Genomic DNA, 18,312 nt, shown 5'->3' on the forward strand with positions numbered 1-18,312 from the left:
TGTATAAGTAGAATACTTAAGATATGTACTTATTTTACTATGTTACAGAAGTAATATGTACTTGAGGCTTAAGGAAAAATCAGAAGTTTGGAATAATTGTCATAAACAGTGAGAAAAGAAGCTGACTGGAGACCATTAAAGTATGCCAATGAGTATTGATTTGGGGGGAAGTTTTCTGAGATTTAATTTTTTTTTTTACTTGAAATTTGCTTTAATTTACTATATAATATAGGAATGTCAGGATGAGTCAATATTAGGAAATCTTTTAATACATAATTTCATCTAGTCAAATAAGACTGTATAGGTGCAAAAAGACATCTCATGTAGTTTACTATGCATTTCTTATAATAGATACTCTCTTGATCATGGTGAGGAAATATCTACTTCATATTGATAGCAGTCATTAAATTTAAGAGTAAAATGATGGAAACCTGTTAATAATTACTAATAGAACACAAATTACTGATGTCGGCATTATTATTTAACTCTTGTTGGATTTTTGACCTAGTGCATGTTAGAGAAATTAGAAGAAATAATGGAAGAGGGGAGACAAAATTATCATCATTTGCTAGTAAGGATCTTTATTAGAGAATTAATAGAATTCATGAAAGTTTAGTGAAGTAGTTAATTGAATTTTAGTTATATAAAAGAGAACAATGTTTCTGTAAATCATTGTTTCTCAGATAATATGAAAATATATAATATTCCCTTTGGCAAAGCAACTTTAAAAAGTACTTATGTCAGATAAAAGAATTTGATAGAATGGAGAGACTTTTTAAAAATGTAAGGTATTAGTGATTCTTAAGATAGAGTTTCGATACAATTCTGATGAAAATGTCAGTAGGTTCTCATGTTTTGAAGAAGATTAAATAGGCATGTACACACACAAACATCACACATGTGTTCTAAAAAATATTTGACAGTGGCAGACTATTAAATGGTTAAACCTGTCACAATTAGGTTTATTAGGGTAGTGTGATATCCTAAAATTAGGCTGATAATGGGGCACCTGGCCGGCTCAGTTGGTAGAGTGTGCCCTTGATCTTGGGGTCATGAGTTTGAGCCCCATGTTGGGTAGAGTTTACTTAAAAGAAAAAAATTAGGCTGATAATGATACAGAATAGATTGCCACAAGAGACATTTTAAAAACAGTTTGGTATGTAAACAGTGAATAGAAGGTAATTCAGTAGTTATTCAGAGAAAGGAAAAAATGCCCTTTAAACATCAAAGTAAATAAATCCCAGGTGGATTAAATTAGGGGTTGGCAAATTAGCAGCATGCCAAATCCAGCCTGCTTTCTGTGTTTCTGTTTTGTGTTTGTTTTTCTGCACACTGTTCTTATAAATTAAGTTTTATTGGATCATTGCCACATTCGTTCATTTACAGGTTATCTGTGGGTACTTTTGCTCTACCAGGGCAGAGTTGAGTAGTTGTGGTAGTATGGCCTCTGAAGTTGAAAATATTTAGTTATCTGGCCCTTTGCATATAAAGTTTGTTGACCTCTGGATTAAAGGACTATATTAAAAACAATTAAGCCATTTTCTTAGTATTTTATTGTGGAGGTACAACTTTATAAGAAATCAAAGGAGTAACAAAGGTAAAAACTAGATTTTTGGCATAGAAATGAAGCTGCAGTACATAAAAAATTGTAAAAGTAAATACTGAAAAAATGTTGATAACCTGCTACACAAGGTTAATATTGGTACATTATAATGCTTTTTTGTAAGTGGATATTATAAAAAGAATTGCAGATTGAGACAACAGTGGGGAAAGACTTAAATGGCTTTTTACACAAATTGCTAGAATAAATCTAATTAGAAGTTGTTTTTTTTTTTTTAACTGTCATTGTGTATCAGGAACATTGACTGTGTACCTTTTTACCTAATAATTTCACTTTAAGGATCTTTTCTTTAGAACATAATACTAAGTATGAGAGTATGAGTATTCATAGCTATGTTCATCATGGTATTTCTGATTATACGAAATGTTGGGAAACAAGTGGACTGACATTGGGTTATGGTTATATATTCTCAGTGTCATGCAGGACCATTAAATTGGAGACTGATGCCAAAGGAAGAGTCAGTAATACCGATGCTGTCTTTATTTATATAAGTTTTCTTACTTTGTTCATCCTGGATTGTACATTTAAAAAAATATTGCATTAAAATATTGTTTATCTTGATTACTGAGATTTTTGGTACCTTAATTTTGTTCCTGAGGCAAGTGCCTCACTCACTTCATCCCAGTCCCATCCCTGTGTAATCTGCTATGTCTATTAAATAATATATCTATCAGTATTTCTCAAATGTGAGTAATGTACCAGATATCTCTTACCACAAAAAAGGGGGGTTATGTTGGAGTTGTCTGAGAATTCCAAGAATAAGAGGTCTGCTGGGGTTTTGCAAGTTTCAGTGTGATAAACGGTGAATGAAAGTAAAAGTTAAACCTGCCACTTAGAGATTTCATAGTGAAATAATGTAATTATAAAAGCAAATAACAGCACTGAGAACTTGTAGTATAACTCAGTTATATGTGGTTATTCATGATGAAAAATATGTTTACATTTATCAAAAAGTCATTGAAATAGATATACAGTTTTTAAAAATATTCTTAGAATTCTCAGACTCCCTACAATGCATCTGTAGACCTCAGGGATTCTTGGAATCCAGCTTAAAAAACACCAGTGTAATAATAGGCAAATGTTCAGTTGACTCAAGTGACAAGAGATCATTTTATTAGAATGATACATTCAGTTTAATTACAACTATGTAGAAAAATAAAGCCTCTGAATAGAGGAGGGGAAAAGGCTGGAAAGAAATATACCAAAAGAATAACAATGGTTGTTTTGGTGTGATGAAAATACGAGTAGAATTTTTTCCTTATTTCTACTTGTCTAAATTTTGTGTAGTGTGTATTACTTTTATAATAGATAAGTAGCAACTTAAAATACTGTAATAGTAAGAATTTTCAAAAATAATTTAAATATCTGGTAGTACTACAGGCTAATTGGGTAGCTCCTTTTCATTTTTTACCTCTTACTTTCTCAGCATATGCAAACCTGTTATACCCTTATTGAAATTATAGTTCGCTTGCTGTTATTTCTTACTAATGGTAAGGTAGTATGAACATTTTCTCCCCCCTGTGTAGCCAAACGAAAATGTGTTGAATGTCTGGATTTCTTAGATACATTGTATTTATTTTCTCTAAGTATTTATTTACTTATTTTCTTTTTTAAAGGAGTATAGTCATGGCCAACAGCAAAAAACTCAAGAAGGGGAATTGAAAATTAGTGCCGTCTTTTCAGTCAGTGGCAGTCCTCTTGGTAAGAAACAGAACTGAGTAAATGCATCATGTTTGTTTATTCTGACCAGTATGATGAGAGGAAGTATCTACTTGTATTAGTAAACTAGGCAGTTCTCTGCCCATTTAGAATGGGTTTAATTATATATTGCGTAATTAGTTTTGGGTTTCAACACTGGTTCTAGAAGAGAAAGAAAGGATATATGTACTTAAAATTCATGACAAAAAGTAAAACATTTTTTCTTTAAAAAAATTTTTTTTTTAAGCTCCACAGTTGACTACTGGCTTTCAGCCTTCACTGGCGTCATCTGGCATGAATAAAATGCTTCCTTCAGTTCCAGCCACAGCTGTCCGAGTTTCCTGTTCTGGTTGTAAAAAAATCCTGCAGAAGGGGCAAACTGCTTATCAGAGGAAAGGGTCTACTCAGCTTTTCTGCTCCACGCTGTGCCTCACTGGATATACAGTTCCACCTGCCCGCCCACCGCCTCCTCCCACCAAGAAAACTTGTTCAAGTTGCTCAAAGTATAGCAGAATTCTAAATTATCTTGTTTGTTTCCTTTTAAAGTACTTTGTTCTTATCTGTGTGTTGTTTAATTTTCTACATTCCCATGTTTATTGAGAATTCCCACAGCATCTTGCTGCTCTCAGTTTTTCCTTTTTTTAAAGATTTATTTATTTGGGGGGGAGAGGAAGAGAGAGAGAATCTCAAGCAGACTTCCCACTGAGCGTGGAGCCTGCTGTTGAGGGGCTTGCTCTCCTGAGCCAAAATCAAGAGTTGGACGCTCAACTGACTGATCCACCTAGGCTCCTCTCAGTTTTCTGAATACTAGGTGCTCAGCTTATTTTAACTGCCAGTAATGTACCTTTTATTTATTGAGATGTTTTTGAAACATCTTTGTTGGTTGAGATGCTTTATAAAACAAAAACTATACCATCATGTAATACCACAATATTTTATAGGTAATAGATACTTAAATCCACAAATATTTAATGTTATGTATCTTGTTATCTAATTGGAATTCATTTAATACTTTTCTTATCTTTAAAAGGACTCCAGTGTATATTTTCTTAAATCTACTCAGTATCTCTGAACTACCTCAAAGGTTCCATTTTAGTGTTTAATATCAAAAGACTATGATCTTAGACTTTGATAAGGTCATCCTGATATATTTGAAGAATACGATTTCATTTTGTCTGATTTGGTGAGATGGTTGTTAGGAACTGCTTAAATAATTCAGAGAAAGATGAATAATGCTCTTATTCTGAAACACTTTGGCCTCTCATTAAGCTATTCAAACCATAATTTATTAGTTTAGATATTTGAATTTATAGTTCCTCACAAGGGTCCTTCCCTTTCTGTCTAGAAAGGGAAGAAGATGCTCCCTCTTCTGGTTTAGTTGGAAAAGACATTTTAGAGACTTGAAAGAAATTTGAATGTGGTTAGAAGTCTTTCTGGAAGTTCGTTATGTGGCTTCCTTTTATGTTTCATGTTTGATTTAGTGAAAATAGGCTTCTTTATTTATACTGTTTGAATTATAAAACATACTTTTAGAAGTATGTACTTAATTTCTATATTCTCATATACTCATTATCAGATTCTAAGATTAAATCAACTTGAAAATTATACTTTTTATAGGGTTTTTTTTTCTGTTTTGCCATGAGATAATTTCATATAATAACTTCCTCTTATGCTTCTTTATTTAATTCTACTTTAGTGATTGGCACTTTCTAAAATTTCAGTTTTATTTCTTCTTTTGTAATAATAGTCATATATTTTCAGAGATAGATCAGTGAATTTAAAAAAGGCCGTAGAAAACTCACAGAAGTTTTTAAATGTGTGCCCTCTTTCTGTGTTTTTAAATTCTTGTCCGTACATATTATTATTTTCATCTAAATTTATTATATCTCTTTGGTTTGCCTAGCGTTATCTAGAGATAGGTCATTTTCACCTTCATGTCATATCTTACCCATCTTGATCCTGTGTAGTTCAGTTATTCTTTAAGATTACATTTGTCTTTTGTTATGTTTGGTCTTTTCCATAAATCTTCCATGTTTTCAGCCTGTCACTCCTTGACTCTTTAACTGTCCTACCTCTTCATTCATGCACTTATCTATTATCCTTTTTTTTTCACCCATTGTTCTTTTCCATTTGCCTCTTACTGTTCTCTATCAGGTAGTCCTTACCTGCCTGTCACCTCTGCCTTTTCTTCCCCATTTGCTTTCTGATTTTTCTCCCCTTTTCATTTTATAGGATATCTTTTCTGTTGTTGGTCAGCCCTCAACCCCTGATCAGTCTTGATTTTCCTTGCATTCTGTTTTACTTCCTGAACTACTCTTTCGTCTCCTTTTTACCACGTTACCTTTCCTTCCCTTTTTTTCCTCTTCCCTCCCCCCCAACGTGGGCTTGAACTCAGGACCTTGAGATAGAGACCTGAGCTGAGATCAAGAATCGGATGCTTAGGGGCACCTGGGTGGCTCAGTTGGTTACGTGTCTGCCTTCGTCTCACGTCATGATCCCAGGGTCTTGGGATCAAGTCCCGCATCCGGCTCTTTGCTCAGCAGCGAGCCTGCTTCTGCCTCTGCCTGCTGCTCCCCCTGCTTGTGCGCTCTCTCTCTTTCTCTGACAAATAAATAAATAAATAAAATCTTAAAAAAAAAATCATCGGATGCCTAACTGACTGAGCCACCCAGGTGCCCCTGTTTTCCTCTTATTTACACAGTCATTACAGCAGTTTGGGATAGTCTGGTTTATGACTATAAAATTGTTCAGTTGGATCATACCTTAAATATAAGGAAATTGGATTCAAAGAAGTTAAAAGATTTCCTCAGTGTCAGATAGCTGGTTAATTTTGCTAATCCCCATCCCCAGGCCCGCACGTAGTCCATATAGTGAAACAGGTTTAATTTGTAAATTAATCCCTTGAAGGATCCCAAGAAGGATTTCAGTTTAATTTGAATGGGTGGAGATAGAAAAGTTTTCCTTCCTGATAGCCACTGCTATCTTTATAGACCAGTAGAAATATAGCAGCTGCACTTAGGTTAAAAGAAACTCATTAGCTATTTGAAGTAACAGTTTTATTTTTTCTTAATCTCTTATTAACCCATATCTCTTAACTTCTTGAATTTAATCTAAACTCTGAGTGTATTTTGGCTAATCATCATTTAATTTTCAGGTTTCCTTAGTAATAAGGACCTAACACTGTTTTTAAAAATCTGTTTCGGGGCACCTGGGTTGGGTGGCGCAGTCGTCAAGCGTCTGCCTTCGGCTCAGGGCATGATCCCAGAGTTCTGGGATCGAGCCCCACGTCAGGCTCCTCCACTAGGAGCCTGCTTCTTCCTCTCCCACTCCCCCTGCTTGTGTTCCCTCTCTCGCTGGCTATCTCTGTCAAATAAATAAATAAAATTTTTTTAAAAAAAATCTGTTTCAAATCCTCCATAAAAGAGGTCATTTGGGGAGTGCCTGGGTGGCGCAGTCATTGAGCGTCTGCTTTTGGCTCAGGGCGTGATCCCGGCGTTATGGGATCAAGCCCCACATCAGGCTCCTCTGCTGTGAGCCTGCTTCTTCCTCTCCCCCTCCCCCTCCTTGTGTTCCCTCTCTCGCTGGCTGTCTCTATCTCTGTCAAATAAATAAAATCTTTAAAAAAAAAAAAGTAATTTGGAGGATAATTTTTTTAATGCTGTTAGATCAGATTATTTGATATAATGATACTCAAGTAATGATTTCAGGATTGTCTGTATCATTTCTGAATTTTTACTATTTGGAATCATACAATCTACAATAAGATGTAATGTAGTTGGATGCTAGGCATACTGAAGGGAGTGACAAATATACCTACGTTTATTCTTCCTTGCCTTGATCCATGCTGCTCTCCAACTCTTATCTCCTTAACCTTCTAGAAAGCTCTTGTTTAAGATACAGCTAAAATGTCACCTTTTGGGTAGCCTTTCATGTCACATATTGTCTGAAATAATTGTTTCTTCATTTCTGTTGTACATTATGCTTTTTCATAATTATTTTACTTTTATATTTTAAGGATGCTTCTGTTACGGTATTTTATATGTCATTTGTCTTTTTGTCCCAATATACTGTGAGCTCCTTGAGTGCGTGCTTGTACCATATTGTGACACAGGGTGTAGATAGTGCCTGGCTCAGTATAAGTGCTCAATAAATACCTCTATAAATGAAATACATTAAAACCTAGGGGCGCCTGGGTGGCTCAGTCGGTTAAGTGTCTGCCTTCGGCTCAGGTCATGATCCGAGGCTCCTGGGATCGAGCCTCATGTCGGGATCCCTGCTAAGTTGGGAGCCTGCTTCTCCCTCTCCCTGTGCCCCTCCCCCTCCTCATGTTCTTTCTCTCTATCAAATAAATAAAATGTTTTAAAAAACCCTAATTAAAAAATAGCTGTGAAGGCAAAAACAAATGTAGAAAGTAGAAGAACCTAGAGCTACTAAGTATAGAAGATGAGGTATGGAGTTATGTATTAACAGCATATGAGGTGTTCCTTGTGATGATTCCCATTACGTTTACTATTATCTTATATTGAAGCAGAGATATTTATAATCTTTTCTAAAACTTACTCTATTAGTATAATCTGTTTAAGATGCAAGAATTAGTTAAAATGGTTTATATACTATTATGTGGGTGTAGTATACTCATGGGAGAGAGACACCATTTAGAAAATTTCCATCAAGGAATTTTTTTCCCATTGACTTTTTTTTTTTAAGAGAGAGAGAAAGTGTGAGCATGAGCCAGGGAGTGGCAGAGGGAGAGGGGGAGTGAGAATCTCAAGCAGGCTCCATGCTCAGCCCAGAGCCCAACTCAGGGCTCGATCTCCTGACCCTGAGATTATTACCTGAGCTGAAATCAAGAGTTGGTCGCTTAACTGACCAAGCCACCCAGGAGCCCCTTCCATTGGCTTTTAAAATCGTTTATACTTTATTTAATAAACTGCTATGTGGGAACACTGGTTTGGGGGTACGATAAAGTGTGGAGTGGTAGGGGGCCTTAGAAGTGTTTTATTTTTTAAAGATTTTATTTATTTCACAAAGAGCAAGAGAGAGAGCACAAGCAGGGGGAGCAGCCGAGGGAGCGGGAGAAGCAGGCTCTCCACCGAGCAGTGAGACTGATGTGGGACTCGATCCCAGGACCCTGGGAGCATGACCCAAGCCGAAGGCAGATGCTTAATGACTGAGCCACCCAGTCACCCCTTGAAGTGTTTTAATCTTCATTCCCTTTGCTACTAATGCTTATAAATTAAATTATTTTAAAAAAAGATGTACTTGATTTTATAAAACCGTGCTTGAATATACACTGTGTAGCTTGAAGTGTATTTATTTATTTATTTATTTATTTATTTATTTAAGATTTTACTTTTAAGTAATTTCTACACTCAGCATGGGGCTCTCTCTCAGAACCCCAAGATCAGCAGTTACATGCTCCACCAAGTGAGCCAGCCAGATGTCCCTGTTTTTTTACGTTTAAAAGATGGTGTTTTTAAATTTTTTCAAGTGTTATATTATTTTTAAAGAATATTTTGAAAATATAGAAGAACCTAAAGAAGAAAATTAACATCTCTTATAATTCTACCTACTAGAAATAATGAATAAAAACTGATGTATACCTCTTAGTCTTGAAGCACAGTATACTAATCCTTGCAACAGTTCTATGAAGTAAGCCATTTCTTAGTTCTGTTTATAGAACATAACTTAAGGACCAGAGCAATTTATCAGTTTACCCAGGAAATCCCAGGAGTTATCAATGCCTTTTCCATACATACATATAATTGCCTCTGATTTATTTATTTATTTATTTATTTATTTATTTATTTATTTATTTATTTTAAAGGTTTGAAAGAGAGAGAGATAGTGAGAGAGAGCATGAGCGGGAAGGAGAGGGAGAAGCAGGCTCTTTGCTGATCAGGGAGCCGGATGCGGGGCTCGATCCCAGGACCCTGGGACCATGACCTGAGCCGAGGGCAGACACTTAACCTACTGAGCCACCCAGATGCCCCTGTTTTATTTATTTTAACTGACAAAAAGGAAAAATACAAATGATACTGTGGCTTATTTTATTTTTGTTATCATTTTTAGAGATATTTTAAATCCAAAGGATGTGATCAGTGCCCAGTTTGAAAATAGCACCACTAGTAAAGATTTTTGCAGTCAGTCATGTCTGTCAACATACGAACTGAAAAGGAAACCTGTTGTCACCATAAATACGAATAGCATTTCAACCAAATGCAGCATGTGTCAGAAGAATGCTGTTGTAAGTCATCTTACTTTTGGGCAGGGGGTGGGGGCGTCCAGGAAGATCTAATGTTTGTGCTTAAAGAACAGCTTTTAATGATCTCTTGCTTGTTGTTGGTGTGTTGTTTTTTAATTCCTAGATTCGACATGAAGTTAATTACCAGAATGTGGTACATAAACTTTGCAGTGATGCCTGCTTCTCGAAGTTTCGCTCTGCCAACAACCTCACCATGAACTGTTGCGAGAACTGCGGGGGCTACTGTTACAGTGGCTCTGGGCAGTGTCACATGCTTCAGATAGAGGGCCAGTCTAAGAAGTTTTGTAGCTCAGCGTGTGTCACAGCATATAAGCAGGTACATGACTGTATTTAACCCCAATGTCTTTGTTCCTTTTAGGAAGATCTATTTGTTGTGGTAGAACTTACTTATGAACATGTTGTCACAAAAATACTAAGATGTTGTTATTAGCTTAATTAATATTTTTACATATAAATAGTACTTGTCAAATGAATGTGTATTGAAAACCCACTTACAGAGTTTTATAAGTAGCATATTTTTCTCTTCGTGCCTTTGAAATACATGCTTTTAGGGCATGGCATTTGTATTTCAAATATGATTCATGTTTTTGAACAGTATTTTGAAAATGCATGAAGCAGAAAAATAGTGCATCTCCCAGAGATATCCAGTCTCAGCTTTTTGGTGAATAGCTTTCTTTGAAATATATTTTTGGTTTGCATATAAGTATATACTTTCTTATTTGACAAGGTAAGGTCCAAGTTACATACATATTCTTGCCATCAAATCCATATAGTTGAAATTGCAATTCAGAAAATAAAAATCTTACGAGTAATTGTTTTAAAAAGTTTTTCCTTTTCTTCATGAAATAGGAAAAAATAAATGTAGGTTATATTTTATTTTGTGAATTGATGAGGCTTATAGAAGATGAATCGGATGAATGCTGTATGGCAAACGTCTGTTAGGCAGTTTCATTTTTACTATATTTGTGTTTTGTTAGTAAATTTTGATCAAAAATTAGATTTTAAAATTCATAAATCCAAAGGAATGGTAAGATCCTTTTATATTTTTAATTTTACAGTGCTTTCCTGTTTCAGTGCACTAGCTGATCATTCTTTTCCTTAGAATAGTAAATTTTTATACAGTCTAACTAGATTCATGAATGTAATGTCCTTTGAGAAATTTCTTTTATTCTTAATACTTTGCAGTGATTTTGGAATTTTCAGTGTTATACAGTGTTTCCATTTATTTCTTGTTATTATGAAGCACATTAAAGGGGCTTAGCTTTACTATTTATTCCTTCCTCTAGAAACACCTTGGTTTTGTCTTCATGAGCTTATCCTTGTCCAAAAGACTATTTTCTTGATACTGTTTCAAGTACTAAAAGTTACTTGGATTCAGTCCATTGAAAGATGGTTCATATTCCACAAGAGAAGGAGAAATAGGGTGAATCGTCTTAATTTTAAAGTAATCATTTTAAATTTAGCCAATATCTATTAAATTTCTCACATAATATGTACTGTGGTCTAGAGAAAGAACATGAATTTAGAAGTAAAGCAGATCTCGGTTTGATTCCTTGACTCTCTGTTCAAATAGAATTTTATCATGGGGAAAGCAGTTAAACTCCTTGGGTCCCTTTTCTTATCTGTGAATGGATATTATACTACTGTTACTGAGATGTTGTTAGGATTATGTGAAATAAGAATGAGAAAGCACCTAGTATAGAACCTGGCGTATTGAAGATGGTCATATCTGCTGCTTTCTTTCCTTCCTCATATATAATTCATCAGACAAACATTAGATGTGATTCCTGCTTTGAGGGGCTGTCTCCTAGGGGAGGTAGACCTATAACTGAGTAGAGATGGTGTGATGGAAGTATTATGGTGCAGCATGGCACAGAGGAAACATGATCAGTTCTACTTGATAGGACAAGATGAAACTATCAGCAAAAACTTCAGAGAGATAATGGATACTGGATATACTTCATAAGTTATCCTGAATGTGTGATATGTTAGTAGTATTTAGCATTAATTACTGCTGAATCCCTAATTTAGTGGGAACTACAGACTCATTGATTGCTTATATTTAGACACTTGTGATATCCAGTTTGCTCCCACTTTATTGCTTACTTGCTTATTGCTCTGTGTGCTTTGTTGTTATTGGTGGTAGAATATTTGATAGTGAATTTTCTAATAAGTTTTTTCTCTTGAGTTCACATTTTATTTCCATATATAGCACCTTTTGTGGGGCGGGGTCTTCTGACTTTTAGCATAGTGTAAGAGCATGAATTCCCTATTGTGTAATTTTTTTAAATTCCATTTTTAAAACTATAGTTAACAATCAATTAATAGATCCCCAAATTAATTTTCTAGTTGTGGTCAGCATTATTTTTTAATGAAATAAAATAGAATGGAGCATATAAACATGCATCACATGTTAGCATGATTTATATTGTTTTGTGAAACTTTTTTGTGTACGTATATGTATAATACACAAACAGAACTTCAGAAGTATGTACTGGATCACTTTGTAAAATTTATTTCTTACTGAGGATTGTAATCATAAAAGTTTGAAAGCCACTAATTTAAAATATTTCAGCAGTGTTAAGTATAAACATTTCAAAGAATTATGCTTTTACTTATAATTTGGTAAAAATGAATGTTATTTTATTCTCTTAATAGAAATCAGCCAAAATTACACCATGTGCGCTTTGCAAATCATTGAGATCCTCAGCAGAAATGATTGAAAATACCAATAGCTTGGGAAAGACAGAGCTTTTCTGTTCTGTTAATTGCTTATCTGCTTACAGAGTTAAAATGGTTACTTCTGCAGGTAATACTGGTTTCATAAACTATATAATAGTTGACAAAAGTTATGGTTATTGCTTTTTTGTATAGTACAGATTTTTGTTCAAATTTAATTGATTTTTAAGGCAAATTTAAAATATTTCAGATCTGTGTTGTAAAATATCACCTCTTCCCTTGATTGCTTAAGTAATGTTTATTTATTTGCTTGCCTATTGTATATTCCCCTTTTCCAAAAGAATTTCATATGGCTTCTTTCATGTATCTTTTTATCCACACCTGATTTATTTTAATATTCATTCACTTTGTAGTTTCAGGGTAGACTGTGCCAACTTTAAATTAAAAGAAATATAATTAATGTTAAGTTAGTTTTTGTCTGTATGTGACATGATTTAGTTTCAGTTCCTGCAACTTGACCTGGCCCTTGAATTTTCATATATTGGATAATATTTATTTTCTGAAACATTGTGTACATTTGTATATATTACTCATTAGTTTTTATCCTGATCCGCTAAGGTGTACAAGTGCAGTGTAACAGTTGTAAAACCTCAGCAATCCCTCAGTATCACCTCGCCATGTCAGATGGAAGTATCCGCAACTTCTGCAGCTACAGCTGTGTTGTCGCGTTCCAGGTACGGCTTCAGAAATCTTCCTCTTCTGCAGTCAGTGAGACACCTGCTAAGTAGTATGTAAACTTGGTAGGTGTTTGCTCCTGCCCTGATGGCCTACACTTCTATCTCAGTCCTGTTAAACGTGGATTCTTTGACTTTGGCCATATTTGGACATCAAATGACAACATTAAATGACAACATTTAAATGCTTCCTGTAACTTTCAAGTGGAATTGTTATTACCCAGATTGTCTATTGGGAGGAAATTATTTTTAAAGGAGATTATTAGTTTGGGGCCCTGCTGGCTCAGTCAATAGGGCAAACCACTCTTGATCTTGGGATCATGAGTTCGAGCCCCACGTTGCATGTCGAGATTACTTTTTTTAAAAAAGTTTAAAAATTAAAAAAGATTATTAAATTATTTTAGTTTTTGGATATAAGTGACAGTCTGCCCATTCAGTTATAAGCTGTTCAAAGGTAGGGAGTTTTGCTTGTTCACAGGTGTATCTTATGTACCTCGAACTGTGCTTGTCAAACTTAGTCGTTCGGTGCTTATTTGTTTGAACAAATGATTACATTGATCATCTTGTTTGTGTCATTTTTCAGAATTTGTTCAACAAACCAACAGGAATGAATTCTTCAGTAGTGCCCTTGTCTCAGGGCCAAGTAATTGTAAGCATCCCCACAGGTTCAACGGTGTCATCAGGAGGGGGGAACACCTCGGCCGTTTCTCCCACCTCCATCAGTAGCTCTGCTGCAGCTGGTCTCCAGCGACTTGCTGCCCAATCCCAGCATGTTGGGTTCGCACGAAGTGTTGTGAAACTCAAGTGTCAGCACTGTAACCGCCTTTTTGCCACAAAACCAGAACTTCTTGACTATAAGGTAAAGTATAGGATCCCGGTAAAGGGTTTGAGTATAAATTGGTCTATTTATAAAATCATTTCTGGTTTTTCATCTCTCAAAATTACATACTTGTTTTGAAAGTAAGAGGGAATAAGGATTTCCAAAAGATAAACCAAATGTTTAATTAGTACTTGATGATTATTTCTTTGCAGGGTAAAATGTTTCAGTTCTGTGGCAAGAATTGTTCTGATGAATATAAGAAAATAAATAATGTAATGGCAATGTGTGAATATTGTAAAATTGAGAAAATTGTAAAGGAGACTGTGCGATTCTCAGGTGCTGACAAGTCATTCTGTAGTGAAGGTAAAGATCATCTTACCTACTGAGCATGTTGGTCCTTTTAAAAGTAACTGATGATTTAAGCTGTAACTATATAAGGTTATCTAGTTTATCCTTTGTGTATAACAACAAAATCTTTTGCTTACACTTGGTTCACTTTTTTTTCTGAGCTAGTCCTTCATATCATATATAGATGTCAAAATGAAGGGAAAAGATCATTGAGCTGTATTACAGAAGATGCTGGTGATACGAAAAACATTTCATGTTCTTAGGTTGATAGGGATCTTACAGTTATTGCACTTTTTAAAAATTTATTTATTAGGTGGGGGAGGGGCAGAGGGAGAGGAAGAGAGAGAGAGAAAATCTTAAGCAGACTTCCTGCTGAGCATGGAGCCTGACGAGGGGCTCCATCCCAGCACCCTGATATCATGACCGGAGCTGAAACCAGGAGTCGGACACTGAACCGACTGAGCCACCCAGGCATCCCTCTTGCACCTTACTTCTAAAGAGAACTTCTTAAATTTTGGTAGCATCCTAAGATTATACTTTTGTTGTTTTAAACAGACATGTTTCTGAATAGGCAAATTAATGTGAGATAGATGGCTGCCTTTATTTAGATGACTATTTTGTATGTTTAAAATGTTTTGTTTTATTCTAAAACTGTCCACAATTGGCCTCCTAGACTAGTGGCTTTCAAACCCTTTAACCACAGCACACAAGAGGAAATACATTTTACATTGTGACCCAGTATGTTATCACCTGCCCAAGTAAAATAAAAGTTTTATGAAACAAAACTGGCTTTTATTATATGTGATGCACTGTAATATTTTCTGTCCTTATTTTGTTTAAAAAAAGAAAGTCATAGAATAGATCCTTTAAATTGATTCCTTGCTGTACTAGTTAGTAAGGATCCAAGTGTGAAAACATTGTCACAGGGCATTTAAGTTTAAAGATGTAGATACTTAATATTTTTTTCTCGTGTTAATTTTATCTTTCCTGTTTTTAGGTTGCAAATTGCTTTATAAACACGACTTGGCAAAACGCTGGGGAAATCACTGTAAAATGTGCAGTTATTGTTTACAGACATCTCCCAAATTGGTACAGAATAATTTGGGGGGGAAGGTAGAAGAGTTCTGTTGTGAAGAATGCATGTCCAAATATACAGTTCTGTTCTATCAGGTAAATACAATCCACATTCCTGGGGTTTTTCAAGTTAGGGCATACATTACTCCCTTTTATTCTTCAATGTAGTATGAAGGGCAATTTAATGATTTAAAACTTATAAGTATTAAATATATTACATTAAAAAAATAAATGTTTTATGTCTTCTTGCAGTATTAATATAAGATTTAAGAAGACTTTAATGTCACTGAAGTTACATTCTTTTTGTTTTTAATTTCCTTATAGAAGATCTATCAATCTTAAGATATTAAAGTATTTAAAATTAGCATTTTATCAATTATTTAACTAAAATGAATTTGTCTTTTAAAGTTTTTGAAGAATATAGGTCTTATTTTCATTTCACTGTGTTTTTAAATTACTCTTTATTGGCATCTTTATAATGTGACTTTTAATGTTTAGTATAAATGATAAAATGATAAATATTTACCATTTTAGGGTAGTTAACCTTCATTTTTGTGTTCTAGATTCTAAGTTAGTTTCCTCACTTGTCATTTGTGTACCGCTTTCATTCTGTCAGGCCACAGATAATTTTTTACTCTTTTACCGTCTTATTTCATTTTTAGATGGCCAAATGTGATGGTTGTAAGCGACAGGGTAAACTCAGCGAGTCCTTGAAATGGCGAGGAGAGATGAAACATTTCTGTAACCTGCTTTGTATCTTAATGTTCTGTAATCAGCAGAGTATGTGTGACCCCCCTTCACAAAACAATGCAGGTAAAATTAAACTTTATAGTCTTTGATCATTGTCAGGGACCAACAACTGTTCTGGAGATTGGGAACTTCGAACAGTTGTTAATAATTTCATGAAATGCAAATTCGCAAATTTCATTCTGTTCAAGTGACATTAACATTTAAATCCCTATTTTGTTTAATATCTTGGCTTAAGGCTTTGTAAAAATGGCATTCATTATGTTTTCTCTGAGCATACTGAATTAAATAAACTCTGTAAGAACTATGGGAAAGAATGTCAGTTAATGTTTGTAATGGGTATATACACCTTGACTTCCTTAAAAAAGGATTTGAGAATAAAGCAGAAGACATGGAATCTAAATTACATGGCCTTTTAAATATACCACAAGCATAGTTATGCAAGAGAAAGTACATGGAATACTTTTAGGTTTCACTAATTAAAAAAAACAGAAAAAAGCCCAGTTATAATCCTAAAGTGATTCTTTGCTCTAAGAGAATTTAACCTTACTAAAAGCATTGTTTAACCTTCTTGAGATGTTGGTTTCTTTGTATGTGCATATAAATTACAAGGTTTTTTAAATTTTTGTTTATTAGCAAGTATTTCCATGGTGCCAGCTGCTTCAGCAGGGCCCCCATCTCTAAGAAAGGATTCAACTCCTGTTATAGCTAATGTAGTATCATTAGCCAGTGCTCCCGCTGCTCAGCCCACAGTGAATTCTAACAGTGTCTTACAAGGTATGTCTGATTTGAAAGCATTTATTCAGCCTTTTGAAGTTGAATACAGTCGGTCTGTATCTTTTTTTTCCATCAGTGATCATTTTTGTATGTTTGACACACTTATATTATGGGTGGTGGCTCCCTGTGGGCTGCTGGGCATTAAACAATATTTTTATCATTTCCAGATCTCTTTTTTTTCATGTCACACTTTACATGCTAGTCTTCCTGTGAATTAAGATAATACATGTTTTTATTTGAGATTTTGTGTCTATCATTCCACCATCAGGTTTAAATGCTCCTGTTTAAATAATTGTGTAAGATCCTAAATATTTATTTTTATTTATATCAGGTGCAGTTCCAACAGTAACAGCAAAAATCATTGGCGATGTAAGTTTTATTCTTCTAACTGGTATTGCCACTGTATTTATTTTCCAATTTTATCCATATCAGTATGTCTGTGCTAATTTTTCCTGCTTTATTCTTTATTATATAAAATAAATTTTATAAGCTCATTTAATCTTTGAGAACAAAGATATTCTGGTTATTTAATTAGGCCTTTTATGTACTTGGATATCTTTGAATGCTTGCTATCTGTGTAGTTACTGAAGGCTGTTTTTGTTTGGTTTAGTTTTTTATAGTTTAGTTTTAGAGAATTAAATTTTATAGAATTTAGGCATAGAAGGTATTTGGGGTGTTTCTAATGTACTCAGATTGTAAATGAAATATTTATAAAATAGAGTTTGTTTTCCACTCAGTGCAGATTATCCTTAAATAAGCATTCTTGTTTTTTCACTCAATATTTTTTTCTCTCTTAGAAGAAGAAGAAAATAAATATGAGAAAAACTTATGATTAGAACAGTGGCATTTCTAAGTATTTTCTGGTCTCTGAGATACCTTTCATAACTTTTTTTTTTTTCAATTTACTTAAGTGATCATAAGTGATTCTATTATTTCTGGTTATCTTGAAATAAAGTCTTCTAAGACTCAACTCAGGAAGTAACAGTTCTCATTGTAAACATAGCCAACACTGTTATTGGCCAACAGTTTCTTACAATAGAAATAGCATTTTTCTTGGTAAATAGAACTGTTAATTAGATACATTCAGAGTCAATATATAGTTATCAGACTATTTTATTACTATTGCTATTTCAGGAATATTGTATTTCTTACATATTTAGTAAGTTCTCTGTCTTCCATGTAATTCCAATATAGTATTTCTTTTGAAATTATAATATTTCTTGTAATTAATGATAAGCTTTTGAAAACCTCATTGGTTTTTTTATTTTTGTTTTACTAGGCAAGTACACAAACAGATGCCCTAAAACTGCCACCTTCCCAGCCCCCAAGACTTTTGAAGAACAAAGCTTTATTGTGCAAACCCATCACACAGACTAAAGCCACCTCTTGCAAACCACATACCCAAAACAAAGAATGCCAGACAGGTATGTTCCTCACGCTTTCTTCCTTTAATTTTTTTTTTTAGGGAGAAAGGAATGTGGGAGCTGCTTACATTAATTGAGTGCCTACTTTTTCCTGGGTTATGTGTTTGGTTGCTTATATACATTGC

The 18,312-nt window shown here is 34.3% G+C and overlaps 1 protein-coding gene across 1 annotated transcript in view; it reads left to right on the top strand.

The window, feature by feature from the left end:
* Positions 1–18,312, top strand: part of ZMYM4 (zinc finger MYM-type containing 4) — a 136,571-nt gene that overhangs the window by 88,387 nt on the left and 29,872 nt on the right. Inside the window, exons 6-18 of the mRNA XM_040619241.1 lie at positions 3,238–3,322; positions 3,567–3,822; positions 9,392–9,566; positions 9,688–9,900; positions 12,243–12,393; positions 12,882–12,997; positions 13,581–13,856; positions 14,030–14,180; positions 15,163–15,335; positions 15,902–16,052; positions 16,623–16,763; positions 17,095–17,132; positions 18,043–18,187. Of these exons, the coding sequence (XP_040475175.1) occupies positions 3,238–3,322; positions 3,567–3,822; positions 9,392–9,566; positions 9,688–9,900; positions 12,243–12,393; positions 12,882–12,997; positions 13,581–13,856; positions 14,030–14,180; positions 15,163–15,335; positions 15,902–16,052; positions 16,623–16,763; positions 17,095–17,132; positions 18,043–18,187 (2,071 nt within the window). The remainder of the gene's footprint in view (positions 1–3,237; positions 3,323–3,566; positions 3,823–9,391; positions 9,567–9,687; positions 9,901–12,242; positions 12,394–12,881; positions 12,998–13,580; positions 13,857–14,029; positions 14,181–15,162; positions 15,336–15,901; positions 16,053–16,622; positions 16,764–17,094; positions 17,133–18,042; positions 18,188–18,312) is intronic.

The sequence above is a fragment of the Ursus maritimus genome, unplaced genomic scaffold (genome assembly GCF_017311325.1).
Source record: "Ursus maritimus isolate PB19 unplaced genomic scaffold, ASM1731132v1 scaffold_32, whole genome shotgun sequence".
NCBI classification, from domain to species: Eukaryota; Metazoa; Chordata; class Mammalia; order Carnivora; family Ursidae; genus Ursus; species Ursus maritimus.